Source organism: Neophocaena asiaeorientalis, unplaced genomic scaffold (genome assembly GCF_003031525.2).
Source record: "Neophocaena asiaeorientalis asiaeorientalis breed wild unplaced genomic scaffold, Neophocaena_asiaeorientalis_V1.1 scaffold204, whole genome shotgun sequence".
Lineage (NCBI taxonomy): Eukaryota > Metazoa > Chordata > Mammalia > Artiodactyla > Phocoenidae > Neophocaena > Neophocaena asiaeorientalis.
In genome coordinates this window covers 397,351-421,889 of record NW_020173922.1, presented here as the reverse complement: position 1 = coordinate 421,889, position 24,539 = coordinate 397,351, and the positions used below count along the sequence as shown (strand labels likewise).

Here is a 24,539-nt window from a genome sequence, read left to right as displayed (position 1 = left end):
ACGGAGATTAGAGAGCCATCAAGGCTAAGTGTGGAGGGATTTGAAGCCAGGGGACAATGCCAGGAAGTAGGTACGTCTAGAGAGGTAACACGGTGCACACCTATAAAAGGAATAGAGCTGGACCAAAGAAGCAGACTAGAGATTAAGGACTAGGAGTGAAATGTCAAAGAATAAAAGAAGAACTGGGGTTGTAGAGAACTATGTTTTTATCATTAAAAAAAAAATGATGGCATGTGGAACTTCCCCGATCAGAGATCGAACCCATGTCCCCTGCAGTAGAAGCTCGAAGTCTTAACCACTGAACCACTGGGGAAGTCCTGTTCTTATCATTTTATATAAGAAAATCAAATAAGGAAAACAATTCACAAGAAATGGGAAAATTTCCCCCCTTATTAGATATGCTTTTTCAAACCCATAGAGAGGAGAGGAGAGGAAAGGAGGAAGGGAGGAGTGGGAGGGAGAAGAGGAAGAAAAGAAATGGGAGGGGGGAGGGGAGGAGGAGGAAGTGGAGAAAGAAGAGGAGGAGAAGGAGGAGGAAGAAAAAGAAACAGTTTAACAACAGGAAGGAAAGGGCCATGAGTACGGCTGTGAAGTCAGAGCAACATTATCTAATCTAAGCCCTACACCTCGACCAGCCACTGACCAAAACATTTTAAAGCAGTGGGTGCTGGAAGGGAAGAAAGGTAGATGAACGTGGAGCCAAGGGTATAATCAAGAGCCAAGCCAGAATGAAAATTATTTAAAAAATGAAATTCAGGAGGAAAATATGCTACTTGGCATGAGTTGATGTGTAGCCTGTTGACATTCTCTGCTGTTTTAAAAAGAAGGAAAATGATACTCCCACCCAGCTCCAAGTGAAGAGCAATTTTCCTGCGTTAGTTAGAGCCTGACCATTTGGACCAGTTTAAATTTTTGACTGACACAGCTTATTTAGGTAATAGGTTACATATGTTTATAAGCTGTCATGAAAAAGTGGCATTTCCTTTCATTGGTCCCAAAACAACTCTGGCTGCTTTTAAGGGATTCTCCACTAGTAAAAACAGAGGGTCACAAAACAGGCTATAAATTATACAGGCTGGCTAGGCACGTACGTCCTTCCTGTTCTCCTTCCCACTGCCGGGAGCTGCTGAGCCACACAGAGCCTCTAAGGAGCCAGGCAGTGGGGTCCCTCCAATTACAGAACTAGAAACAGATGACACTAGGCTCCTTCCAACACCTGTTTTCATCCTATTAGTATTCAGTTGATTTGGTTGGAGTTTCAAAAACTAAAAGATCCTTTAAATCTAATCATCTATGAAAATTCTCAAAGCTTTAGGTCATTTTAATTACCAATCTCCAGCTCTTATTTAGCATATTTATGTTGCCAGAATTCTCAAGATTCATTTCTGACAAGGTTATCTTTTTACTGGGGGAGAGAAACCTTGCTTAGATTATAAAAATTAGATGTTACTTCCTAAATACAAGTTGACAGTGGAAAGAAGCACCCAGAACCACTTTAGGTGAATGAAAAAGTCAGCAGAAGCTGTGAGCTTCTCATTTCACTTCACTTGGTAGTACAGGAGATATGTTCTGATAAAGTTATATACAAATTAAACCTGGCATACATTAATTATACTACACTAAATAAGTATAATTACCTTTAAATTAATGAATTATATATGGGATCCTTTTTCAAAGCAAACAATCATCTCTGATTTACCTCTTTAAAAGGCAGTCATTTAAAATACTGGTTTTGAAATCTTAGAGATATTCAGAATAAACTACAGTTATGTTATTGCAAAAAAAAATACAATACTGGTTTTGCTTAAATGACACCTATGACATTCAAGCTGAATATACAAGGATGACTCCATGTTTACAAAAGGTTTTATCATCAGATTCTACTGAATGACATCCTGTATGGCCTAATGAACACAGTAGTAAGAGAGAGCTGTCCAGTTCCAAGTGCAGAAAGATTTCAGCGTAATTTTCTCTCCTTGAACGCTGAGGTGCCAGCAACCCGCATTTTGCCTCACAATAAGGAACAGTGTCACATGATTCAGAAACACACTGAGTCACTGGCAGAGCGAAAGTCTTTCAGGATACATAAAAGGGTGCCATTTAAAAACCTGACTTGAAATAGATATGATCCAGTTTCTCAAAGTCACAATCACAAACAAAAAAATATAACTTGCCTAGTTCTGGACCCACATTCTTTGCATACCATTTAACATATGTATGAATATTACTGTACTGTAAAGGTAGAATTTCAATAATATGGAAAACATAAAGGCTATATCTGAGTTTTACCTTCGCCACAATTCTTCATTTTAAAAAGTCCGAAAGTGAGAGTGACATCAGTGAAAATGGCACAGGAGGGAATTTCAAAAGCCTGTCCCTCCACAAAAGCAGTGAATAAACTTGCAAAAACTATTAAAATCAATTTTATCAGAATTCAGAAACTAATAAAAACCTTACATCAACCAGGCAAACCCATATTAAAGGAGAAAAAAACAAAACCCCAGCTCAATCCTGGTAACAAAACGTTTCTGTTTTTTAACTTACTCTGATCCTATCAAGCATTTTGACCAGGAAACAACTTCTACTTAGGGTAAATGAGATGCACACTGCACGTGCATTTCTCTTCTTGTAGTCTTTATGTTAAGAAGTCACACAAAAACAATTTGAGGTCACCAGTTAAAAGTAAAGTAAATAGGCACAGTACTAATTTACTTTCACATCTGTGAAATTCTTTGTTTTGGCCAGGAAAGAATCAAACCCGAAAAATAAGTCCTCGGGCTTCCCTGGTGGCGCAGTGGTTGAGAGTCCGCCTGCCGATGCGGGGGGCCTGGGTTCGTGCCCCGGTCCGGGCAGATCCCACATGCCGCGGAGTGGCTGGGCCCATGAGCCATGGCCGCTGAGCCTGCGCGTCCGGAGCCTGTGCTCCGCAACGGGAGAGGCCACAATAGTGAGAGGCCCGCGTACCGCAAGAAAAAAAAAAAGTCCTCATATATATTTAAATCATTTTTAGTTTATATTTATTTCAGTAAGGAACTTACATACAGTTATAAAGTCCTCACCAAAATCAAAGGAATGCCAAAATATAACAAGAAAATACTAACTAGTGATAAACCTTATTTACAATATACTTTCAGTTTGTATTTCCACTGATCTTTCCAGCAACAAACTTTAGAGCTGAGCTAGCCAATTCAGTAGCCATCAGCTATGTGGCTATTTAGATTTAAGTTAATAAAAATTAAATTAAATTTAAAATTTCTTGGTCACACTGGCCGTATTTCAAGTGCTCCACAGCCATCAGAGTTTTTATTGGACGGTGCGGCTTTAGAGAGATCACGTGGATATGCCTGTCAAATAATATTTTGTGTGCAGAAGAGAAGTGGCTCTAGAGCATGATCAGATACATTATTCAGAAAATTTATCAAGTGCCTACCATGTGTCAGACACTGGGAATACAGAAGATGATAAAGTCACTGCATTCACAGAGCTCTAGTAGGGGAGACAGAAACAAGTAAAAATATACTATAATTTCTATGTAATGAGTACTGTGAAGAAAAACAAAGCAAGTAAAGGGCTACAGAGTGGTGAAATGAGATCAAGTAAGGCTTCCTTGTTAGAAGTGATGTGTATAACTCAAAGGACTAGACTGGTGTTTAAGATTATACAAGGTATGGGAGAGCTCCTTTGCAGCCAGCTAAGCCATTTAAGCAGTAGATATGCAGACCCTGGATTTACATGACACATGGAGTAAAACCTCTTCACAGCTACAACACCAGTGTTCAAAAAATATTTAGTTCATTAAGTAGATGAAATGGATCTGTGGCTGGTCTATGCTTAAAAATCTATTATTAAAATGTTCAAATTAAATATAAATGAAGAGAGACAAGTTATCTACCATGCAGTACATAACGAAGTAGGAAAAAAATCAAACTGGAAACTGTCTTTTGAATTCATTCATGAATGTATAAAATAAGGTTAAAAAACACACCTGATCACTCTTAGATAACGCATTACTTATACCCTTTAAGGGACTTCCTTGGTGGCGCAGTGGTTAAGAATCTGCCTGCCAATGCAGGGGACATGGGTTCGAGCCCTGGTCCGGGAAGATTCCACATGTGTGGAGCAACTAAGCCCGTGCGCCATAACTACTGAGCCTGTGCTCTACAACCCGCGTGCTGCAACTACTGAAGCCCATCCGCCTAGAGCCCGTGCTCCACAATCAGAGACACCACCGCAATGAGAAGCCTGCACACCGCAACAAAGAGTAGCCCCCGTTGACCACAACTAGAGAAAGCCCGCGCAAAGCAATGAAGACCCAACTCAGCCAAAAATAAAGAAATAAATACACCCTGTGAGTTATGGTATTAATTGTCCTATCCTGCTTTTTAAAAAGGTATGTATGAACTTTTAGGCATAAAATCACAGGCAACATTTGCTTGGATAAACAAGCATTAAGTGGACTATTATATATAGTTGATTTACTTTCTAACCTAAACTTCGGCCTGAACGTTCTACTTACTGGAAGCATAAACAAACCAGTCCTGAAAATACATGTTTTCTTATAGAGTGATTTTCAATTTGACCAAATTGTCAAAACTGAAAGAGTCCCAAACACAGATCATTCACCTCTATATATGTACTAAACTTCTAAATAAAGACCACAGTGATAGATGAAACTATTTTTTTTCTTATAGGTGTTCCTCATTTTCAGTCCTCTCTAGAACTGACCTCATATTCTTTCTGTGTCTATTACATCTATATCAACTGTGATCTAACTCAAGATTGAAACAGAACGAACAGTACATACTTTCAATTGCCAAGTAAATTTTCCGCTCTCCTTCCTTGGGTTCTTTGCCAGGTGGGAAGTATGTTCCTCTGATTGTAATTGCAGCTTCAGAATATTCACTGATTCTCTGAAGAGCTTCCTTAGAGGTAACTTTCCACCTAGCAGTCTATGAAATAAAGAGTGGGGGGACAATTATACTCCAATAAAGATGTTAAAAAAATAAAATAAAAAAGAGTGGGGGGAAAATCACTTTACAACAGAATAAAGAAACCTGATGTACTGACAAAGAATAGGTTAACTAAATCATATTATGGTCAATATTAAGATTATAATTAATACCTGCATCATAAATTCATTTAGATTCTAATGTAACTAGAACATAATCATAAATATGGAATTTCTAGTGTTGTCTCCCCATCTAGATAAAAAGTAAAGCAGCCATTTAAATGTTCATGGGTTTTAAACAAGGCATTTTCGCTCCTAAAATAGGAGTTTCTACTCTACAATAAAAAAAAAAAAAAGTTTAAATCTGTTACTTGCCTGTGGGAAGTCATTGATCTCTAATTCTTCTTCATATCTCTTAAAAGATTCATTCTGTCCACCATCCTGTCTCTCCTCTTCTTGTTTCTCCAAAGGCACATAATTAAGCTTGGCATTGATCTTTTCAGCAAGTTGCTCTGCAATGGTTTTTGCAGAGACAGTGGGAGCCAGGATGGTGCCACCTCTAAGAATTGCATTGGTGGCCTGCTGCATCACATCCTGCAGTTAAAGAAGACCTACAGTCAAATCTCAAATGAGAGCAGAGACAAGACCAAATATCCCACCACAAAGTATTCTCTGGAAAGCCACTAACTAAAAGCATCTTTCTAATGTAAAGTGCTACCCGTAAGTGCAATTTAACAGCATATATTTATAACAGACAGTTTAATATATCTCCCTTACGTGATGAGAAAACAATAATACTCAATTCTACATTAAAAACTCTACTGAATCATACATAATTAGGTAACTCTTGATATCAAATATAGTATAATATTTCTAAAATCATTTACATACTTTGTGGCTACTAGGAGTTTTCCTCTGAATCAGAATCTTTGCCCACTACCACCACTGAGCTCTTCCTTCCCCCATGGACCAACCCAACATTCTATAAATTACAGTAAATGATTTTACTCAACACATTTTTTAAAATTTGAACTTAATTTTACTATGTGCCTAACGCAGAGATAATTCTTCTGTGGGTAATATACGACTCACACCACAAGCTCTTCTAACAACAGCGAAAAGTTAGAGCCATTTGCTTTCACAATAGTTATTAGTAGCAATAATCCAAGAGAATATTAGGTGAGGTGCTGTGTCCCTGTTGTCAGAAGAGGCACAGGCTTGAGTACAGTAAACAGTTTATAGTAACTCACTGGCTAACTAAAACAGATGCAGAGACCCAAGGCTCTGAGCCTTGATTGTGGCTGCCTCACTGGGTCAGCCCACTGGCCTCTAGCTTGGTCATCCCACTTGGACACTAGAGACCTGAACCTATACAGGCTACTGGACACAGGGCCCTGCAGGTCCCCAAACTCTCAAAATCTTAAAAATACTGTCAAACTTAACAAATTGTTCTTTAGGAATGCTATGAAAATTTAACATTAGTTTAAAATTAAGTTAACCAAAATGCTGGAGAGGGTGTGGAGAAAAGGGAACCCTCCTACACTGTTGGTGGGAATGTAAACTGGTGCAGCAACTATGGAGAACAGTATGGAGGTTCATCAAAAAACTAAAAGTAGAGTTGCCATATGATCCAGCAATCCCACTCCTGGGCATATATCTGGACAAAACTATAATTCAAAAAGATACATGCACCCTTATGTTCATAGCAGCACTATTTACAATAGCTAGGACATGGAAACAACCTAAATGTCCATGAATGGATAAAGAAGATGTGGTATGTGTATACAAACACACACACACACACACACACATATGTACATATATACATACACACAATGGAATACTACTCAGCCATAAAAAAGAATGAAATAATGCCATTTGCAGCAACATGATGAACCTAGAGATTATCATACTAAGCAAAGTAAGTCAGGAAGAGAAAGACAAATACCATATGATATTACTTATATGTGGAATCTAAAATATGACACAAATGAACCTATCTACAAAACAGAAACAGACTCAGACATAGAGAACAGACTTGTTTATGGTTGCCAAGGGGGAGGGGGCTGGGGGAGGGATGGATTGGGAGTTTGGGATTAGCAGATGCAAACTATTATATAGAGAATGGGTAAAGAAGGTCCTATTGTATAGCAGAGGGAACTATATTCAATATCCTGTAATAAACCATAATGGAAAAAAATATATATATATATGTACAACTGAATCACTTTGCTGTACAGCAAAAACTATCACAACACTATAAATCAACTATACTTCAAAAAAAAAAATTAAGTTAACCAAAAAACTCCCAAGAGAAACAAGGCAAGTGAAATATTTAACACATTTTCCCACTGTCTAAACCCATGTTAGTTTCAGTTATGTAACTGGATATTCATACTTCCAAGGTATTGTTTGTGTGCCCAATAACCCACCTAATATAAACAGAAAAGAAAGAAAGAGAGTTATTTCTTTAGGATTTTGTTAAGATCAATCAGAATACTACTTTATAAAATTATCCATGGTTAACATGCTTAACAGTTAGGCCTTCCAGACTAGGCATTAAGACCTCAGTTAACCACACTAGAGAAATCACCCAAATATAATAATTAAAGAATTCTGTATTGAGAATAATGTTAAATGCTTACTACCTCAGTGTCTAAAATAACTTCTTGTTCACTTGTGCTGCCATAATTCCTGAAAAGCATTTAAATCAAAGAACTTACAAAAAGTACTAAGACTTGGAACAAATTACTTAATACCTGAGACTCAATCCCCAAATTCTTCTGAGCATTGATTCTAAGAGCCAATCTCTTTGCAATTTCTAACTTCTCAGCATTTCCTGCAGTTGGAGCAGGAACACTAGATGTTCCAGGAGCAGCCATATCCTTCACTCTCTTCTTTGAATTAAACATGCTTTCAATTTGCTCATCAATCTAAACAAGAAGAAAAAGGATTAGTAAAAATCTAATTAAAAATACCAATTTATAGAGGGAGAAGAGGAGGAGAAGGGGAAAGGAAAGGGAGGAGAGGGGAGAGAGGGAGGGAAGGAGGGAGGAAGGAAGGAAAGAAAGAAACAGAGATACAAGGCTGCAAGAACCACTTCAGCAGACTCCTGAGTGGTACAGATACATCCCAATTCAGTAAATGAAGAACATGTGCTGTCAAGACAGAGCAGACAATTTGATGCAGCTGAGTTGCTCCAGGGCCAAGGCCTTAAGGCCAAATTACATACACTGCAATGAAAGAGGCTGGACAAGGGCAATAACTCAAGACCAGTGGACACCTAAAAATACAGTCAGTGGTTCCCAGGGGAAATGCTGCAACAGGGTTCCTAAATTTCTTCCCAACTTCAAAAATGCAATTGGATTTATCTAAAAAACTGGGTAAGAGAATCAGGAAAAAAAGCCTTTATTGTTTTTTTCCTTCAAGGAAGGAAAGAAATGAAGGTTGGTTTCCCCATCAAAGCAAGAGCAATGCTGAAAATTAGGCTAATATTTTAAATCTCAAATGAAGAGCAAGCTTTTTTCAGGGTTTAAAATTAATTAGGTTAATTTAGAAAGACCTTTTACTGAAATGGAAACAGACAACTTATCTTCTTTTTAAAATATTTGTTATCTACTAAGGGGTTTGAGTTACCAACTACTTTTAAACTAACATTTAAATAACCCTTTTAAATTTAACAGCATACATGGCGTTAAAATCCAAAACAAATGCATAAATCAGGAATGGGGAAGGTACATGGAGCTAGGTGACAGGGGTAACTTTACTTTTAACTTTATTCACTTCAGTATTGCTCTTTTTTTACAAAACATATAATATTTTAACACGAAGGAAAAAATCAACATATTTCATTATGAGATTTTTAAAAATTGTTTAAGTAACATAAAAATCTGAGGTGGTTTTAAAAACAATCCCACATATTCTTTAATACTCTTCCCTCCAAGAGGTGGAGCCTCTCCTTAAAAGTGGCCTGGACTTAGTGATTTGATTCTAACAGACAAAAAAAAAAGTGGAAAAGCCAGTATGTAACTTCAGAGACTAGTCATAAAAGGTACTAAGGCTTCCTCTTTGCTCTCTCTTGGATCACTCATTCTGGGGGAGCCAGCTGCCATGCTGTAAGGACACAAATGCAGAGTGAAGAACAGAGGCATCCTACCAACATTAAAGTGACTGAGCCATCTTGGAAGAAGATGGTCCTGCATCAGTGAAGCCTTCAGATAACTGCAACCTGGGACAACAGCTTGACTGCAACCTCATGAGACCCTAAGTAAGAACTACTTGGCTAAACTTCTCCTGATTTCCTAACCCTCAGGAATCATGAGATAATAAATGTTTACTGTTTTAACCTACTAAGTTTTGGATTGATTTGTTACATGGTAACAAATAACTAAAATATTGACTTAATTGAATTTTAAGCCAGTATGGTATGCTAGTAAGAAATGGCCTAGAGTTAACAGGAGACCTTGGTCTGGTCCCGGCTGTGCTTAACAGCCAGTGTGGTCATTTCCTGAAATGACAAGATCAGACTGAATTCCTGATTTCCTAAATTGTGTTCTGAGCTAAGGTTTAACAGGGTATGTTTCAAAAACAACAAAAAAAAAGTTCTATGATCAAATATCAAATATGTTGGAAGATTTCTGTGTCAAATAAAGTTAAATAAGATTATTTTATTAATGACTTTTCACATCCTTTGATAGGATACCACTAATAGTGGTATATACTAGGCAGATTTTCCAAAATTATTTTATAATGAAAACATCTAAAGCTCAAGATCCTGGGATTAAGGCTCCAAAGAATACTCTGGGAAAACCTTAACTTGCTGAGTCCTCAGGGTCCCTTTTCACTGGATTACAAATAATTCCGTAAGCTAAGAACATGGGCTTTGAAGTAAGAACAGAATGGGTATAGATCCCAGCTCCTCCCCTTAACAGCTATGCAAATCTGAAAAGGTTATTTCTTTCTAAGCCTCAGTCTCCTCAATTATAAAATGGGAATACTCTGAGTATCCACTCATCTAGCTATTGTGAGGAAGTAAATGAAATAATCCCTGTAAAGCACTTTGCACAGGACATGGCACTTAGTAGAACTCAATAAATGTTGACTATTATTATTACTAAGGATGCTGTATAACAACTAAATTGTAAAAGATTAAAAAACAATATTAGTACCAATGATGTTAAAGATACAGGGAGCCAGGCACTCTTATATAACACTATTGTGAGTGCAAACTGGTACTCACCTTGCAGGAGAACAATCTAACAACGTTTTAAGACCAAATTAGATATACCCTTTGGCCTAGCAATTCCATTTATACATTCATCCTCAAGACTTAATGCAACGAATGTGCAAGGTTTAATGTTCAAGAATGAGCGATGAAGTACAGTAAAGTATATTCCAAATAAAAAATACATGGAAACAAACATGTTTGTTTCCATATATTCAAAAATAGGGATTTGATTCATTAAACAGTGGAACATCCATATAATGAAATATGTAACCAAAGAACAGCATAAGAGTGAATTTACTAAAAGGGAAGACTTCAACATAGGACTATTGTAAAGATTATAAAGCAGTATGATCTCATTTTTATGAAATTACAGAAATACAGGCATATGTGAATACGTCTGTATACACAGAAAAAAACTGAGAAGGGTACACAACGAAAAGTTTCCAGTAACTTGCTAACTAAACAAGCCTATGCTAAAACCTCCAGTACCAAAGGAATAATTGATTCAACTGGTAAGAATAAGGCTTAGAACAATACTTACATCAACTGCAGCATCCTCATCATCCGAATCTTGAAGACCAAGAGCAGCTTTTTGTAACTTCTTTCTCTCATTTGCCAAAGCTTGTTCTGTTTCATCAAACTTGAATCCCTTACCAGAGAACCCACTACTCTTTTTAATTATTTTCCCTTCCTTTCAAGGAAAAACAAGAAAGTTAATTTCATAATAAAAAACTTTAATATTCAGGAATTTATGGCAATTAAATATTTTTCAAGGCGGTGTTGACAATGTAACAAAAACATTTCATCTAGCATGTGAGAAAAAGGAACCCTATGTAGACTACAAAAAATACTAAGTTGAAGCAAAAGGGAGCATTTTGTTTTCACTCCTTTCCCTTCCTCGCTAAAGAGATAAGTGAAAATAATCCTATCAAGATTTACAGGTATTAAATATTCAAGATCTAGAACACAATGACTTGCATAAAAATGAGACTTAAAAAACTCACAGCTTTCTGTTGATCTTTGAAATCACTCCAAAGTTTCTCTAGATCAGGTGGCACTGCAGTCCCTGACAATTCAAGGGCTTTAATTATGTCACCAGCATACCGAGCCTGATCTTCTGTGATGAAAGTATAGGCGAAGCCCTAGTGAATGATGAAAAAGTGATACTATTAAACACTAACAAGATGAATCCTCCTTAGATCACAAATAAGATAAAATCTGAGTCACCTAATATACCCTCTTTAAGATGACTCCATTACTAAAGAATTTCAAAGACCACAAAAGAGTCCTACTAAATTCTTTAATGGTTCAAAGTGAAATACCTAAGTTTAATATTTAAAAATAAGCAAAACCAGAAAATTTCTAATCTCTTTATGCATAAAGGGAAATACATGTGATTTTTACATAAATGTACAACTCCACTGTCATAAGTATTAACTTTAATATATCTTATTTCTCCCTTTTTGCTTGCATTCCCTTCCTCCACTACCTACTGCACCTCTCTACCCCAGCTAACCTGTGTTAACGTCCTAGAATACAGCTTCCCATATTTTTTAAAGACCAATTAAAAGATGTAAAAACATACACACATATATATCTGATATGTTTTTAACATATACAAAAATGAAGTCAGCTATATCACTTCCCTGGGATTCTCTAAAGCCTAAGGATGCAGGTGTCCCCAGCAGCTTTTTGGTTCAGGCAAGAGAAAGACTGGAGTTTTAAGTAGAGGAATAGCAAACTACAATTAGATTGCCATCTTCACAAAACGCTCTACCCTACCAGTGAACTGTTATAAATTTTAAAACATGATTTAATATTTTATTTCAGGAGTACCTAGTTACCAGATTTGACCCATGGCCTACTTTTATACAATCCATGAACTAAAAGTGGTATTACATTTTTTAGGGTTGTGTACACAAGTACACACACACACACACACGATGTGACAGAGACTGCGTGTGGTCCAAAAAGGCTACAATTTTAACTACCTGGCCCTTTACACAAAAAGTTTCCCAAATCCACAGAATAACTCAGGTTAAAAGAACAAATGCCATCACTACTTATTAGCTATGTAAATTTGTCAAGTAACAATGTCAGTGTGCCTCAACTTTTCTCATCTGTTAAAAGGAGTAATATTATCTACCTCAAAGGGAATTTGTGAGAATAAAATGAGATGGTATATGTAAAGCACTCAGAACAGTGGTGGGCATTTAATAAATACTCCATAAATATAACCTATTAATACTATTATTGCTTCAGTATGTAGAAATGTCCATGGTTGTAATATCAAATATATCACCATCAGTGCTTCCATCAGTGCTGCCTTCAAAAAGAAAGAGTTAGAACTATATACTTAACAGAATACAGTTAAGTCAAAAAAGCAAATAATATTCATGTGTATAGGGGGGTGAGAACAGGGGTGATAGGTGTGGGCTGAGTGTATTTCATGATCCCTTATTTTAAAAAAAGCAATGAAAGATCTTGAACTATATGCATGTATGTATATACAGAAATTTTTAGGTGGGGAAAAATACCTTTTGGGGACACAAATGGTTAACACTATCTGCCTACAGAGAACAGCACTTAAGACATGTATATGTATATAAATGATGAACATCAACTATTCCCTATACTCTGATGATGAAGGATTTTCAGAATGTCCCCATAACTCCTATTATCTCTTTATAATCATAAAGAAACACTTGTATTTTAACATAATAGAAATCAACTTTAAAAGCAATTATTTTTACTTTGTTGCCTGCTCTTCCAGTCCGTCCTGCTCTGTGCACATAATCCTCATAATGGTTGGGGCAGCTATAATTTACTACAAGAATCAGATGTTTCACATCTAGGCCTCGGGCAGCAACAGACGTAGCAACAAGAAGTTTGCAGGTCCCATTCTTAAAATCATTTATGATGCTATCTCTGTCATATTGATCAATGCCTGCAAGTAAATTAAAGAGTTGTAAAACCACATATTCAAGTTAAATTTTCCATTTCCTCTGACATTCAGACAAAGAAGTTAAACACGGGGTAAAGAACAAATCCAACTTATATTGACCACATGTCCAACAACTACCATATAGAAAGTAAAAGACTTGGCGGGGGGTTGGTGAGGAGTGATAAATTAGGAGTTTGGGATTAAAATATACACACTACTATATATAAAATAGATAACCAACAAGGATCTACAGTATAGCATAGGAAACTATACTCAACATCTTATAATAACCTATAATTGAAAAGAATCTAAAAGAGAATAGATATAATGTATAACTGAATAATTTTGCTATGCACCTGAAACTCAACACTGTAAATCAACTACATTTCAATAAAAAATTAAAAAAAAAAAGACTACGGAAATTTAATGGCAAGATCAAAAGCTATTTACGAATTCCAAATCTGCCCTGTTTTGCCGCCTTTCTTACATATAAGGCTTATCACTCCAGAAGCCCAACCTCAGAATCACTAACCTGTATCTCTTATAGGGGCAAATGGGAAAAAGGCAGGTACATTCAGCCTATATTGACAGGATTCAGATCTTTCTAATTCTCTCATAGGTTATTTAGAGCCTTGCTCCTCACAGTTTTGTCCCAGGGACCAGGAGCAGCATCACATGAGAGCTTGTTAGAAATGGAGAATCTCAGATCCTACCCCCAGACTACTGAGTCAGATTCTGCATTTTAACAAGATCCACAAGATCCACATATGCACATTAAAGTTTATGGTGCACTGCTTAAAAAGTACCCAACTGGACCTCTCTTTAAAATTTGTTACTCAAAGAGCCTCAGGATGAGTGACAAAGCAGAGCATAAAATACCAAAATGTTCTTTTACAAAATGTCCAGGCCACAAATATACTTTATGATGGGGTACCTGGGAATCTCTAGTAATCAGAGAAGGGAATGGGATAAATTCTCAAACCTTGAAATTCATTTTTGCAGCAAGAGATATTCTAACATTCCATATAAAACCTGTGTTTAACATATACAGAACATTTAGCAGCTAAATATTTATCAATATTAATTTATATCACCTAAAGTTTTAAATGTACTCTTCAAAGATTGAATTATGGAAAATATTTGGATCTTATCTCAAAGAAACTAGGATCCAACATTGTACCCAAAAACCTCATAAGAAAAATTAGTGGAATCAGTAACAATATACATTATGTTTATAATTTTAAAATACCACAACTTTTAGTGTAGACTGAGGTATCCTGACACATACGTGCAGTACAGTTAGTAGTTAATGGCAGCAACCATTAACCCTCTTCCTTTTTAACATAACCTCAATTTTGTTATCCACCCAACACATGGTCACATATATTAAACCAGAGATGAGCCTAATTCTCAGTCTTAGGAAGTGAGTAATGATTAGTGTAAACTAGCCCTTCTCAAACTTTCTGTGCTCAGGTTGTCTGTGCACTCTTAAAATTAATAAGAACCAGACCCAGAGAGCTTTAGTTTATCTAGGTCATCTCTATCAATATTTAATGTATTAGAAACTAGAACTGAGGAAAATTTTAAATATTTATTAACTTATTTAAAAATAATAAAACAATTACATGCTAAAAAATATATTTTTGTGAAAAGTAACTTTTCCAAAACAATAAAAATAAGGCACTTCACAGTTTTGCAAATCTCTTTGATGTCTGGCTTAATAGAAGATAGTTGGAGTCTCATATCTTCTGCATTCAATCTGTTGCAATTTAACACGCTGTGCAACCTCTAGAAAGCTATACTACGTATACACTGATGAAAGAATGAAAGTGAAAAAGGCAAATAACTTGGTGGGGTTATTATGGAAATATTTTTGACTTCATGAAACCCCTGAAAATCTCAGAAACCTCAGGGGTGCAAGGATAATACATTAAGAACTATTTGTCATTCCCTTGTCTTTGAATGAATTAGGCATAAACATGTGAAGCAATTCTGACCAAAAATATAAAAGAAGTACAGACAGGGGATTATGGGGTAAAATTTCCTTACATTTATAAAAAAATATACATTTACATCAAGGTAGGGGAAAATCTTATAGACTAACCCTCCTGTGGGTAACAACTACGAATTCTGGACAAAATATAAAGAACTAACTACCTGAAGGCACCAGAGAGTGACTAAAAGAAGGCAGAAACTGGAAGGGAGTTGACACCTGGAAGAATGCAATGGCACTGGTTGAGTTTACAGGATTTTACTTCTTTATTTTAAACTTTCTGTTTGGGAGTGGGCCCTGAGCAGCCCAGGTAGGGAAGTCAAAACGTGAATAGAAACAGTCTTACTGACAAGAACAAACAAGAAGAAAGCATTCAGGATAAACTCAGGACCAGAAAAGAGGGGATAAATCCCAGAAAGAACAACAGAGCAGGCACGTCCAACAGTGCATAAAAACACTGTCCAAGGACTTCCCTGGTGGCGCAGTAGTTAAGAATCTGCCTGCCAATGTAGGGGACATGGGTTCGAGCCTGGGTCCGGGAAGATCCCACATGCCGTGGAGCAACTAAGCCCATGCACCACAACTACTGAAGCCCATGAACCCTAGAGCCCACGCACCACAACTACTGAGCCCACATGCCGCAAGTACTGAAACTCACGCGTCTAGAGCCCGTGCTCCGCAACAAAAGAAGCCACCACACCGCAACAAAGCCCCCGCTCACTGCAACTAGAGAAAACCCGGGTGCAGAAACGAGTAAGGGAGGGAGAAAGGAAGGAATAAAATTAAAAACAAACAAAAAAAACGCTTCCCAAATATGACACCTAAACTATACACACATGGGGCAGAATCCAAGTAGCCCAGCTCTGGCTGAAAGAAATTATTAGAAATTTCAGAGGTTGCCCAACAAGAAAGACAGTTTCAAATACGGATCCAGCCAAGTTAATACCCTATTTAAAAAAAAAAACAAAACCTTAAATAAAACATAAGAGAATTCAGACTCTACAAGGTATCATTCACAAAGGCCAGTATACAAACCAAAATTACTAGACATACAAAGAAACAGAAAACTATAAAACAAAATCAAAAGAAAAGATAATAGAAACTGACTTCAGATGACCAAGACATTATAATTAAAAGTCAAAGATTTTAAAGCAACTATTATAATTGTGATCAAGGAAAAAAACTTTTAAATGCTTATAATGAATGGCTAGGAAATTGAATTAGCGAATCAGTAAAATATAAAAGAGAGCCCACAGGAAATTCTAGAACTAAAAAAAAAATTGAATTAAAAAATTCACTGAATGGGCTTATTATTAGCAGATAAGAGATGACCAAAAACACACAGTGAACTTAAGACAGAGTCAAAGAAATTATTCAGTCTTAGAAAGAAAAAAGATTGTAAAATAAAGACTGAACATAGTATCAGTGATACGTGAGACAGAATCAAAAGGCTGAACATACACACAATTGGAGTCCCAAAAAGAGAGGAGAGAATAGGGCAGTAAAACAATCAATCAATCAATCAATCAAGAAATAACAGTCAAAGGACTTCCCTGGTGGCACAGTGGATAAGACTCCACACTCCCAGTGCAGGGGGCCCAGGTTCAATCCCTGGTAAGGGAACTAGATCTCACATGCATGCCACGACTAACAGTTCGCATGCCACAACTAAGGAGCCTGCCTCCCGCAACTAAGACCCAGTGCAACCAAATTAATTAATTAATTATTTTTAAAAAAGAAATAACAGTCAAGTAGTTCCCAAATTAGATGCAAGACATAAATTTACAGATTCTAGAAGGCGGTAAACCCGAAGGAGAATACAAAGAAAATCATATCTAAATCAACTTACCATATGACCCAGCTATCCCATTCCTGGTTATCTACCCTTGAGAAATGAAATGTTCACACAAAAATCTGGACTTACATATTTAATAGCAGCTCTATTCATAATTGTCTAAAACTAGAAACAACCCAAATGTCCTTCAACAGATAAATACACAGAGTACATCCACACAAAACATACTATTAGATAATAAAAAGAAATGAACAATGCAACAACTTGAATGAATCTCAAAGCCATCATGCTAAGTGAAAAAAAAGCCAACTGCAAAAAGCTGTATAATGTATGACTGCATTTATAAACATTCTTATAAGAGCACATCAGTGGTTTCCAGGGGCTATGTACAAGAGAAAAGATAACCTTAGAGTTACTCTGCATAGGGATAGGACAAGGGAGTCTTGGGGGGTGAGGGAACTATTCTGTATCCTGATTATGGTGAATCCTTTGGGATGGTTAAAACAGCCAAAAAGCTGGAAGTAGTCCAGGTGACCAACAGAAATGACTGAAAAAACTATGATATACTTATACACTGGAGTATTACTCAGCAATAAAAGGGAAGAGCTGTTACATCCAACATGGATGAAAATTCAAAAATATATGCAGAGTCAAAGATACCTGACACAAAACCGTCCATAATGTATGGTTCCATTTATCTGGAATTCTAAAACAGGTAAAGTTGGGGAAAAAATTTAAAAAGTGGTGGCAGAGACTGAGGGAAATTTCTGAGGTTATACCTTAACAGAGGTTTGGGTTTCACAACTTACATGCATTTGTCAAAACTCATCAAATGGTACACTCAGGGTCTGTACATTTCACTATAGTTTACTTACAAATGTTTTATTTAAAAAAATTTTGAACTAGTGTTAATCACGTGCACACTGAAGTGAAATGTGCTGATGCTGCAACGTATTCTGAAATGTATCAAAAAACTAAGAAAGGGCTTCCCTGGTGGCGCAGTGGTTAAGAATCCCCCTGCCAATGCAGGGGACACGGTTTCCAGCCCTGGTCTGGGAAGATCCCACATGCCACGGAGCAACTAAGCCCGTGCACCACAACTACTGAGCCTGCGCTCTAGAGCCTGCAAGCCACAACTACTGAAGGCTGCGTGCCAAGAGCCCGTGCTCCACAACAAGAGAAGCCACTGCAATGAGAAGCCCGCGCACCACAACGAAGAGTAGCCCCCGCTCTCTCTAACGAGAGAAAGCCCGCACACAGCAACGAAGACCCAACACAGCCAAAAATTATAAATAAATAAAAAGAAAGAAATTTATTTTTTAAAAAAACTAAGAAAAATTGAGAAGTGGGTAAAAGGACAGATGGCTAAAGATGTGACATAAATATAACAAAATGTTAATTGTAGAACCTAGTATTAGATATTCAAGGGTGTTAATAATATAGTTTTCTCAGATTTTCTGTGTTTGAAATTTTGGTAGTAAAAATGAGAGGGAAAAAAAGCCATAGATATATGGAAAATAGTCTTCCTCCTCTGGACGCTGTCAAATCTGGAAGTGATGACTGAGCCTGCAGAAGGCTTTTTGCTGCCATAAAGAAAGCTTAGCTTAATAACTAAGTTATTATGCTCAAGATGGCAGTATAGAAACTACAATATGGTAACACTGAGCTACTGCAGAGTGAAGCAAGCCTGGAATCGTTTTCTGTTTTTTTCTTCTTTGGCCACACCTTGCAGCATGTGGCCTCTTAGTTCCCCAACCAGGGGTAGAACCCAGGCCCCCTGCAGTGGAAGCGCAGAGTTTTAACCACTGGACCGCCAGGGAAGTCCCCTGGAATCGTTCTGCCACGGGATTTCATGTTTTGTAAAATAATAAATATTCCTCATGATTTATGGCAGCTGAGTTCATTATTTTCTGTTACTTGCAGAGAACCAAAAGGAAAAGTAACTGATATTAATAGTACATGTCAGGGCTTCCCTGGTGGTGCAGGGGTTGAGATTCCGCCTGCCTATGCAGGGGACACGGGTTCGTGCCCCGGTCCAGGAAGATCCCACATGCCGCGGAGCGGCTGGGCCCATGAGCCATGGCCGCTGGGCCTGCGCGTCCGAAGCCTGTGCTCCGCAACGGGAGAGGCCACAACAGTGAGAGGCCTGCGTACCGCAAAATAAATAAATAAATAAATAAAATTAGGCAAGAGAGTAACATTATAAAAAAAAAAAATAGTACATGTCAAAAGTCTCATTGAAGCATTTTGCCCTATTTTAAAATGTCTCTGTTTTCATATATCATAAACACCTGAAAGTAGAAACCACTGTGCTACTTTCCTAATTTCAGCAATATTTACTGTATTAAATGCAGGTTGCATCTTTAAGGAATTTTAAAATTATTCATTATTAGTGCAAAAATGAAGAAATGGATGACTGACAGAATAGAAATTATAGCCATGGTTTAATGATAGTATTTTCAGATTTCTTCTTTCATTTTTTAACTCAGTTTAGAGGAAAGTTTAGAGGAATGCAGGTATGTGATAAATAAAATATAGAGTATTAAGAACAATATGCTCTCCACATATTTTGTTCATAAACTACAATTACCCGGCCTTTGTGCTCTAACAAAAAAAGTCAAGCAACCATGGAATGCTCTGATTGTTGAACTGAGAAAATTGTCTCAGGTTAAGAAAACCAGGAGTGGGCAGAACACATCATCCACTCTCCAACCTCCTGCCTCCCTTTCTCCCTTCACTAGACCTGAAGACTAGAGAACTACAGATGGCTCTGAAGAAGTGGCAGCACTCAGAGTGTCTCTGAGCTTCCTTCTCACTATTCAGAAGAGTAAGCAGGAATAAACAGCTATTATTCAATTAAGCGATAGGTTCTGCAAATCAGCTTGACTGCCCCTTTATGGAGATCAATCTTAGAAGAACAGAAATACCACAATCTCCATCTTACAAATGAACAAGTCCAGGATTTTCTGTCATTTGGTCACAATCCAGAGTCAGCAGCATCTTGCAGTTGCAATAATCCTAGCAGGAAGAATGGACTAAATGTTTTGTAGTTTGTATTCTTTTTTCTTCTAAAGGGGCACACAATTGTACGTATTTCAGACATACTAACACCCACACTTCTCACAACTAATGCCATTATACTATGTATTATGCATGAAATGCACATTAGGAATTTCATGGTTACACCTTTAAAAAAATAATTCTTCAAAAGCCTTACATAGGGCTTCCCTGGTGGCGCAGTGGTTGAGTGTCTGCCTGCCGATGCAGGCGACACGGGTTCATGCCCCGGTTGGGGAAGATTCTACATGCCACGGAGAAGCTAGGCCTGTGAGCCATGGCTGCTGAGCCTGTGCATCCAGAGCCTGTGCTCCGCAACGGGAGAGGCCACAACAGTGAGAGGCCCGCGTACCGCAAAAAAAAAAAAAAAAAAAAAGCCCTACATAATTTCATGCTGCAGAGCAACTAAGCCCGTGCACCACAACTACTGAGCCTGTGCTCTAGAGCCCGCAAGCCACAACTGCTGAGTCCACGTGCCACACTACTGAAGCCCGAGCGCGTAGAGCCCGTGCTCCACAACAAGAGAAGCCACTGCAATGAGAAGCCCGTGCACCACAACGAAGCGTACGTAGCCCCCACTCGCCGCAACTGGAGAAAGCCTGCACTCAGCAACGAAGACCCAACACAGCCAAAAATAAATAAATATATTTATTTTTCAAAACATGTAACTCACAACTTTAAAAATAAATGAAGAAAAGGAAAACACAACGAGTCATTTTCAAATATTAAAAGTTAACCAAATACATATCCTCAAAGCCCTTTTAATTGCATTCCACATGATGAAGCCTTGTGTGGTAGATTGTATTTTCCAAAGACGGCAGCAAAAGCATGTCCTATCCCACATGCTCTTCTGCATATCGAATGATGTTTTCCCATAAGGTGGTGGAGTCTATGACTCCATTCCCTTGAACGTGGCCCAGTCTAGTGACTATTCTGACCTATAAAATATGGTGGAAATAAAATTTCTACCACTTCCCAGTATCCTCCTTAACTGTCTTGGCAGCTTCTGGTTCTTGCCTTCTGGCCAAGCAGCCTCACAGAGAGGCTCACAAGGGAAAGAGTCAGGACTCCTGGCCAACAGCCTGACTGAGCTCTCAGTCAAGAGCCAATACCAACTTGTCAGCTGCCTAAGTAAGGCAAATTGGAAATGGATCCCCAACCCCAACTGAGCCATCCGAGTAGACAGAGCATGAAAGAGAGACTAGTTATGTGCTAAGAACTACACAAATTGCAGATTCATTAAAAAAGAAAAAAAAAAGACTGTTGCCAGTAAATTTGGGGGTGGTTTGTCACAAAGCCATATTGCCAGAACACTTGGTTAGTGAGTTTAATTCAAACTGTCTCTGTTCCATATGTTTAGTGTTCTAAGTCCCACATATATATAACAATGGCGATATTACACAGAAATTAATTAAAGCTCTAATGTGAATCATAATAAAAACCTCTAGGTAGCATGGTACAATGGAAAGAATAGAACATAAATCAAAAATTTTAAGTGCATAGAAACCAAGCCTATCGATCTGCGCCTGCGTGACCAGCTGAGTTGGCCTCTGGAGACTGCAGATAAGCCGACCTTGCCTAGACAACCGAGTGAGAGGTACCCCGGTGATTAGTGATTTCCTGCTGCCTCCTCACACAGTACCTGGGATTCTCATGACAGCAGTGATTGGTGAGGGACTTGACCAAGGGAGCCCCCTTATCTCCCTCCAGTAGCAGTTAAGCTCATGGAGTGTGGACCCACCCAGGGTGGGTTCCAGTTCTGGCTCCACCATTTTCTGTGTCACCCTGGCAAAGTTACTTAACCTCACTATGCCTCAGTTCCATCTTAAAATAAAAATATCTTAAAAGACAATAATGGTACGTACAGCGTAGGGTTGCTTTGGGGATTAAATGAGTTATACTAAAGCACTGAGGCATTTCCTGGCACGTGGAAAGCGCTCTAAGGCAATTGCAGTTCTTTGATGTCTCAGTCTGCTTTTAGTTTGCGGATTTGGGAAAGTCATCAGAGACCATGCCCCTCCTCTGTTTCAGAAACTCCAAAGGCTCCCTTTGATTACAGCAGGGGCTCCGAAGTGATGGTGCAGGGTGAGGGGGTGTGGGGAGAGAGGTAACATAGGGTGGGTGTGATATGATACGTTGGGGGAGTGGGAAGAAAATACTAGAATATTTCTAATTTTTGTGTTTTTTAATTTCTTATTTGTATGTTAATGTTTATAAAGAGCATAATATTACATTAGTTGTACATATAAATAACTTGTAAATAAATACTGGGGGTTTGGGCTGAAAAAAAAAATTTAAGTTCAATTCCTCCTTAGCTGATTAATGGTTATGGAATTTGATCAAGCCAATATGTTGTTGTCTTATTTTCTTTATTGCTAAGATGAAATAAAATAATGCTTACCCACCCCCACAGAACTGTTGTGAATGAAAAATGACATGGATGACATAAAATTTACTGCTAAATTAGAGACAAAGGAAATACACAGCACAGTGCTTGGCTAAGTTAAGTACTTAACAGAGACTTCATTAAACGTTACCTCCATGAAGAGACATGCAAGGGTAAGAAGCTCTCATTAAATCTTTCAGAAGACCATCAGCATGTTCCTGCTTATCCACAAATATAATGACAGATCCTGATTCTTGATAATGGCCTAGAAGTTCAAGTAGCTTCAAGAATTTCTTTTCTTCTTCAATCACAATCTGAAAACAACACATTGTACCAAGTTAATGGAGTAAAAACCCAAATACATTTCATGAACAAAAATATTTTTATTTGTGGCAAATAAATAAACATCTTCCTATAACTTTAGGAAGGGGTAGGAAAATGTTGATTTTAATTGATAAACCACTAAGACCAAAAAAATAATTGTAACTTTCAGAGACTAAGAGGCTTACAAATGTGGACAGATGATCATCTGTTCTCTCTCTCTCTTTTTTATTATTTTTGCGGTACGCGGGCCTCTCATTGTTGTGGCCTCTCCCGTTGCGGAGCACAGGCTCCAGACGCGCAGGCTCAGCGGCCATGGCTCACGGGCCCAGCCGCTCCGCAGCATGTGGGATCTTCCCAGACCGGGGCACGAACCCGCGTCCCCTGCACTGGCAGGCGGACTCTCAACCAGTGTGCCACCAGGTAAGCCCCTCTCTCTGACTCTTAACTTCACATCCTATTAACCAAAGAATAACATAGGTATGTGACATTTTATCACCAGCCTACCACTTCTGGTGAAAAAAACTAAAAGAGCATTTAAACAGTTCCATGGAAGAGCAAATTCAACTATACTTGGTAGGGCTTTCCTGGTGGCACAGTGGTTAAGCATCTGTCTGCCAATGCAGCGGACATGGGTTTGAGCCCTGGTCCAGAAAGATCCCACAAGCTGTGGAGCAACTAAGCCCGTGTACCACAACTACTGAGCCTGCACTCTAGAGCACGTGAGCCACAACTACTGAAGTCCGCACACCTAGAGCCCATGCTCCACGAGAGAAACCACCACAATGAGAAGCCCACGCACCACAACAAAGAGTAGCCCCCACTCACCACAACTAGAGAAAGCCTGCATGCAGCAATGAAGACGCAATGCAGAAATAAATGAATAAATAAAATTTAAAAATATATATATATATATTTCGTAAAATGTTAAAGGCTGCAGTTGATACGTACTGTTTAATTTTAGAAATTATCTGCCTACATGACAACGATCCCAAAAGGATGACACAGTGCCTAAACATACAGGGAACTGGGGGCTTCCTAAGGACTGTACGCACCACTTGTTGCTCCACATCTGAGCAAACCACACTTCTGCCTCCAACCTGCACTTCAATGGGTTTACTCAGGATTCTGCGAGCCAAGGCCTCCATAGCTCTGGGGAAAGTAGCTGAAAACATAACTGTCTGTCGGTCAGGACGAACATTATCCACAATGCGCATGACCTGAGAAAACATTACAAATAAGCATGGTGAGTGTAGTCTCCAAAAACTGTAGGATGGTAAAACCAAGTAGAAGGAACTTTTGAGAACATCTATTCAGTGACTTTTAAATGTGTTACCTTAGAATATTATAATTGATTTTACCCTAAAATTTGCTCCTCTCATAGTTTCCCCCTCTCAAGATATGGCAACTCTAGTCATTTTGGTTTATGCCAAAAATCTAGGAGCCATCCGTAACTACTCTCTCTCTTACTCATCCCACACCCAATCCATCAACAAATTCAGTAGTCTTGATCTTCAAACTAAACCTACAATGCACCTATTCCTCATTGATATTTCTGTTTTCCTCCAATTATTCAACACATTTTTACTGAGCAACCATTATGTGCCAGGCATTGTTCTAAGTGCTTGGAATATGCAATAAAAATAGAGAAAAACTTGTTTTAATAGAGCTTATATTCTAATGAGGATGCATAAACAAATATATTATGTTACAAATGGTGATAAGAGCTACAGGAAAAAAAAGAACAATGATGGTGGACATACTGTTGAGGGAGTGGGATACAGGTACCAATTAACTACCTCAGTGTCTAAAGAGCCCTGGAGGAATCAGGGAGTTCTAGGATTCTTATGGCATAAACAAGCAAAAAA

At 38.0% G+C, this 24,539-nt stretch overlaps 1 protein-coding gene across 2 annotated transcripts in view; it reads right to left on the bottom strand.

Moving 5' to 3' along the window:
* The window catches only part of DDX46 (DEAD-box helicase 46), a 55,521-nt gene that overhangs the window by 3,335 nt on the left and 27,647 nt on the right, over positions 1-24,539 (bottom strand). Inside the window, exons 14-21 of one of the 2 annotated variants that reach the window (XM_024752320.1) lie at positions 23,727-23,891; positions 22,502-22,664; positions 12,929-13,122; positions 11,180-11,317; positions 10,717-10,866; positions 7,705-7,881; positions 5,324-5,542; positions 4,805-4,949 (exon numbers count right to left, since the gene is read on the bottom strand). In XM_024752320.1, coding sequence (XP_024608088.1) covers positions 4,805-4,949; positions 5,324-5,542; positions 7,705-7,881; positions 10,717-10,866; positions 11,180-11,317; positions 12,929-13,122; positions 22,502-22,664; positions 23,727-23,891 — 1,351 coding nt within the window. The remainder of the gene's footprint in view (positions 1-4,804; positions 4,950-5,323; positions 5,543-7,704; positions 7,882-10,716; positions 10,867-11,179; positions 11,318-12,928; positions 13,123-22,501; positions 22,665-23,726; positions 23,892-24,539) is intronic. The other variant, XM_024752321.1, reaches the window with a different exon arrangement.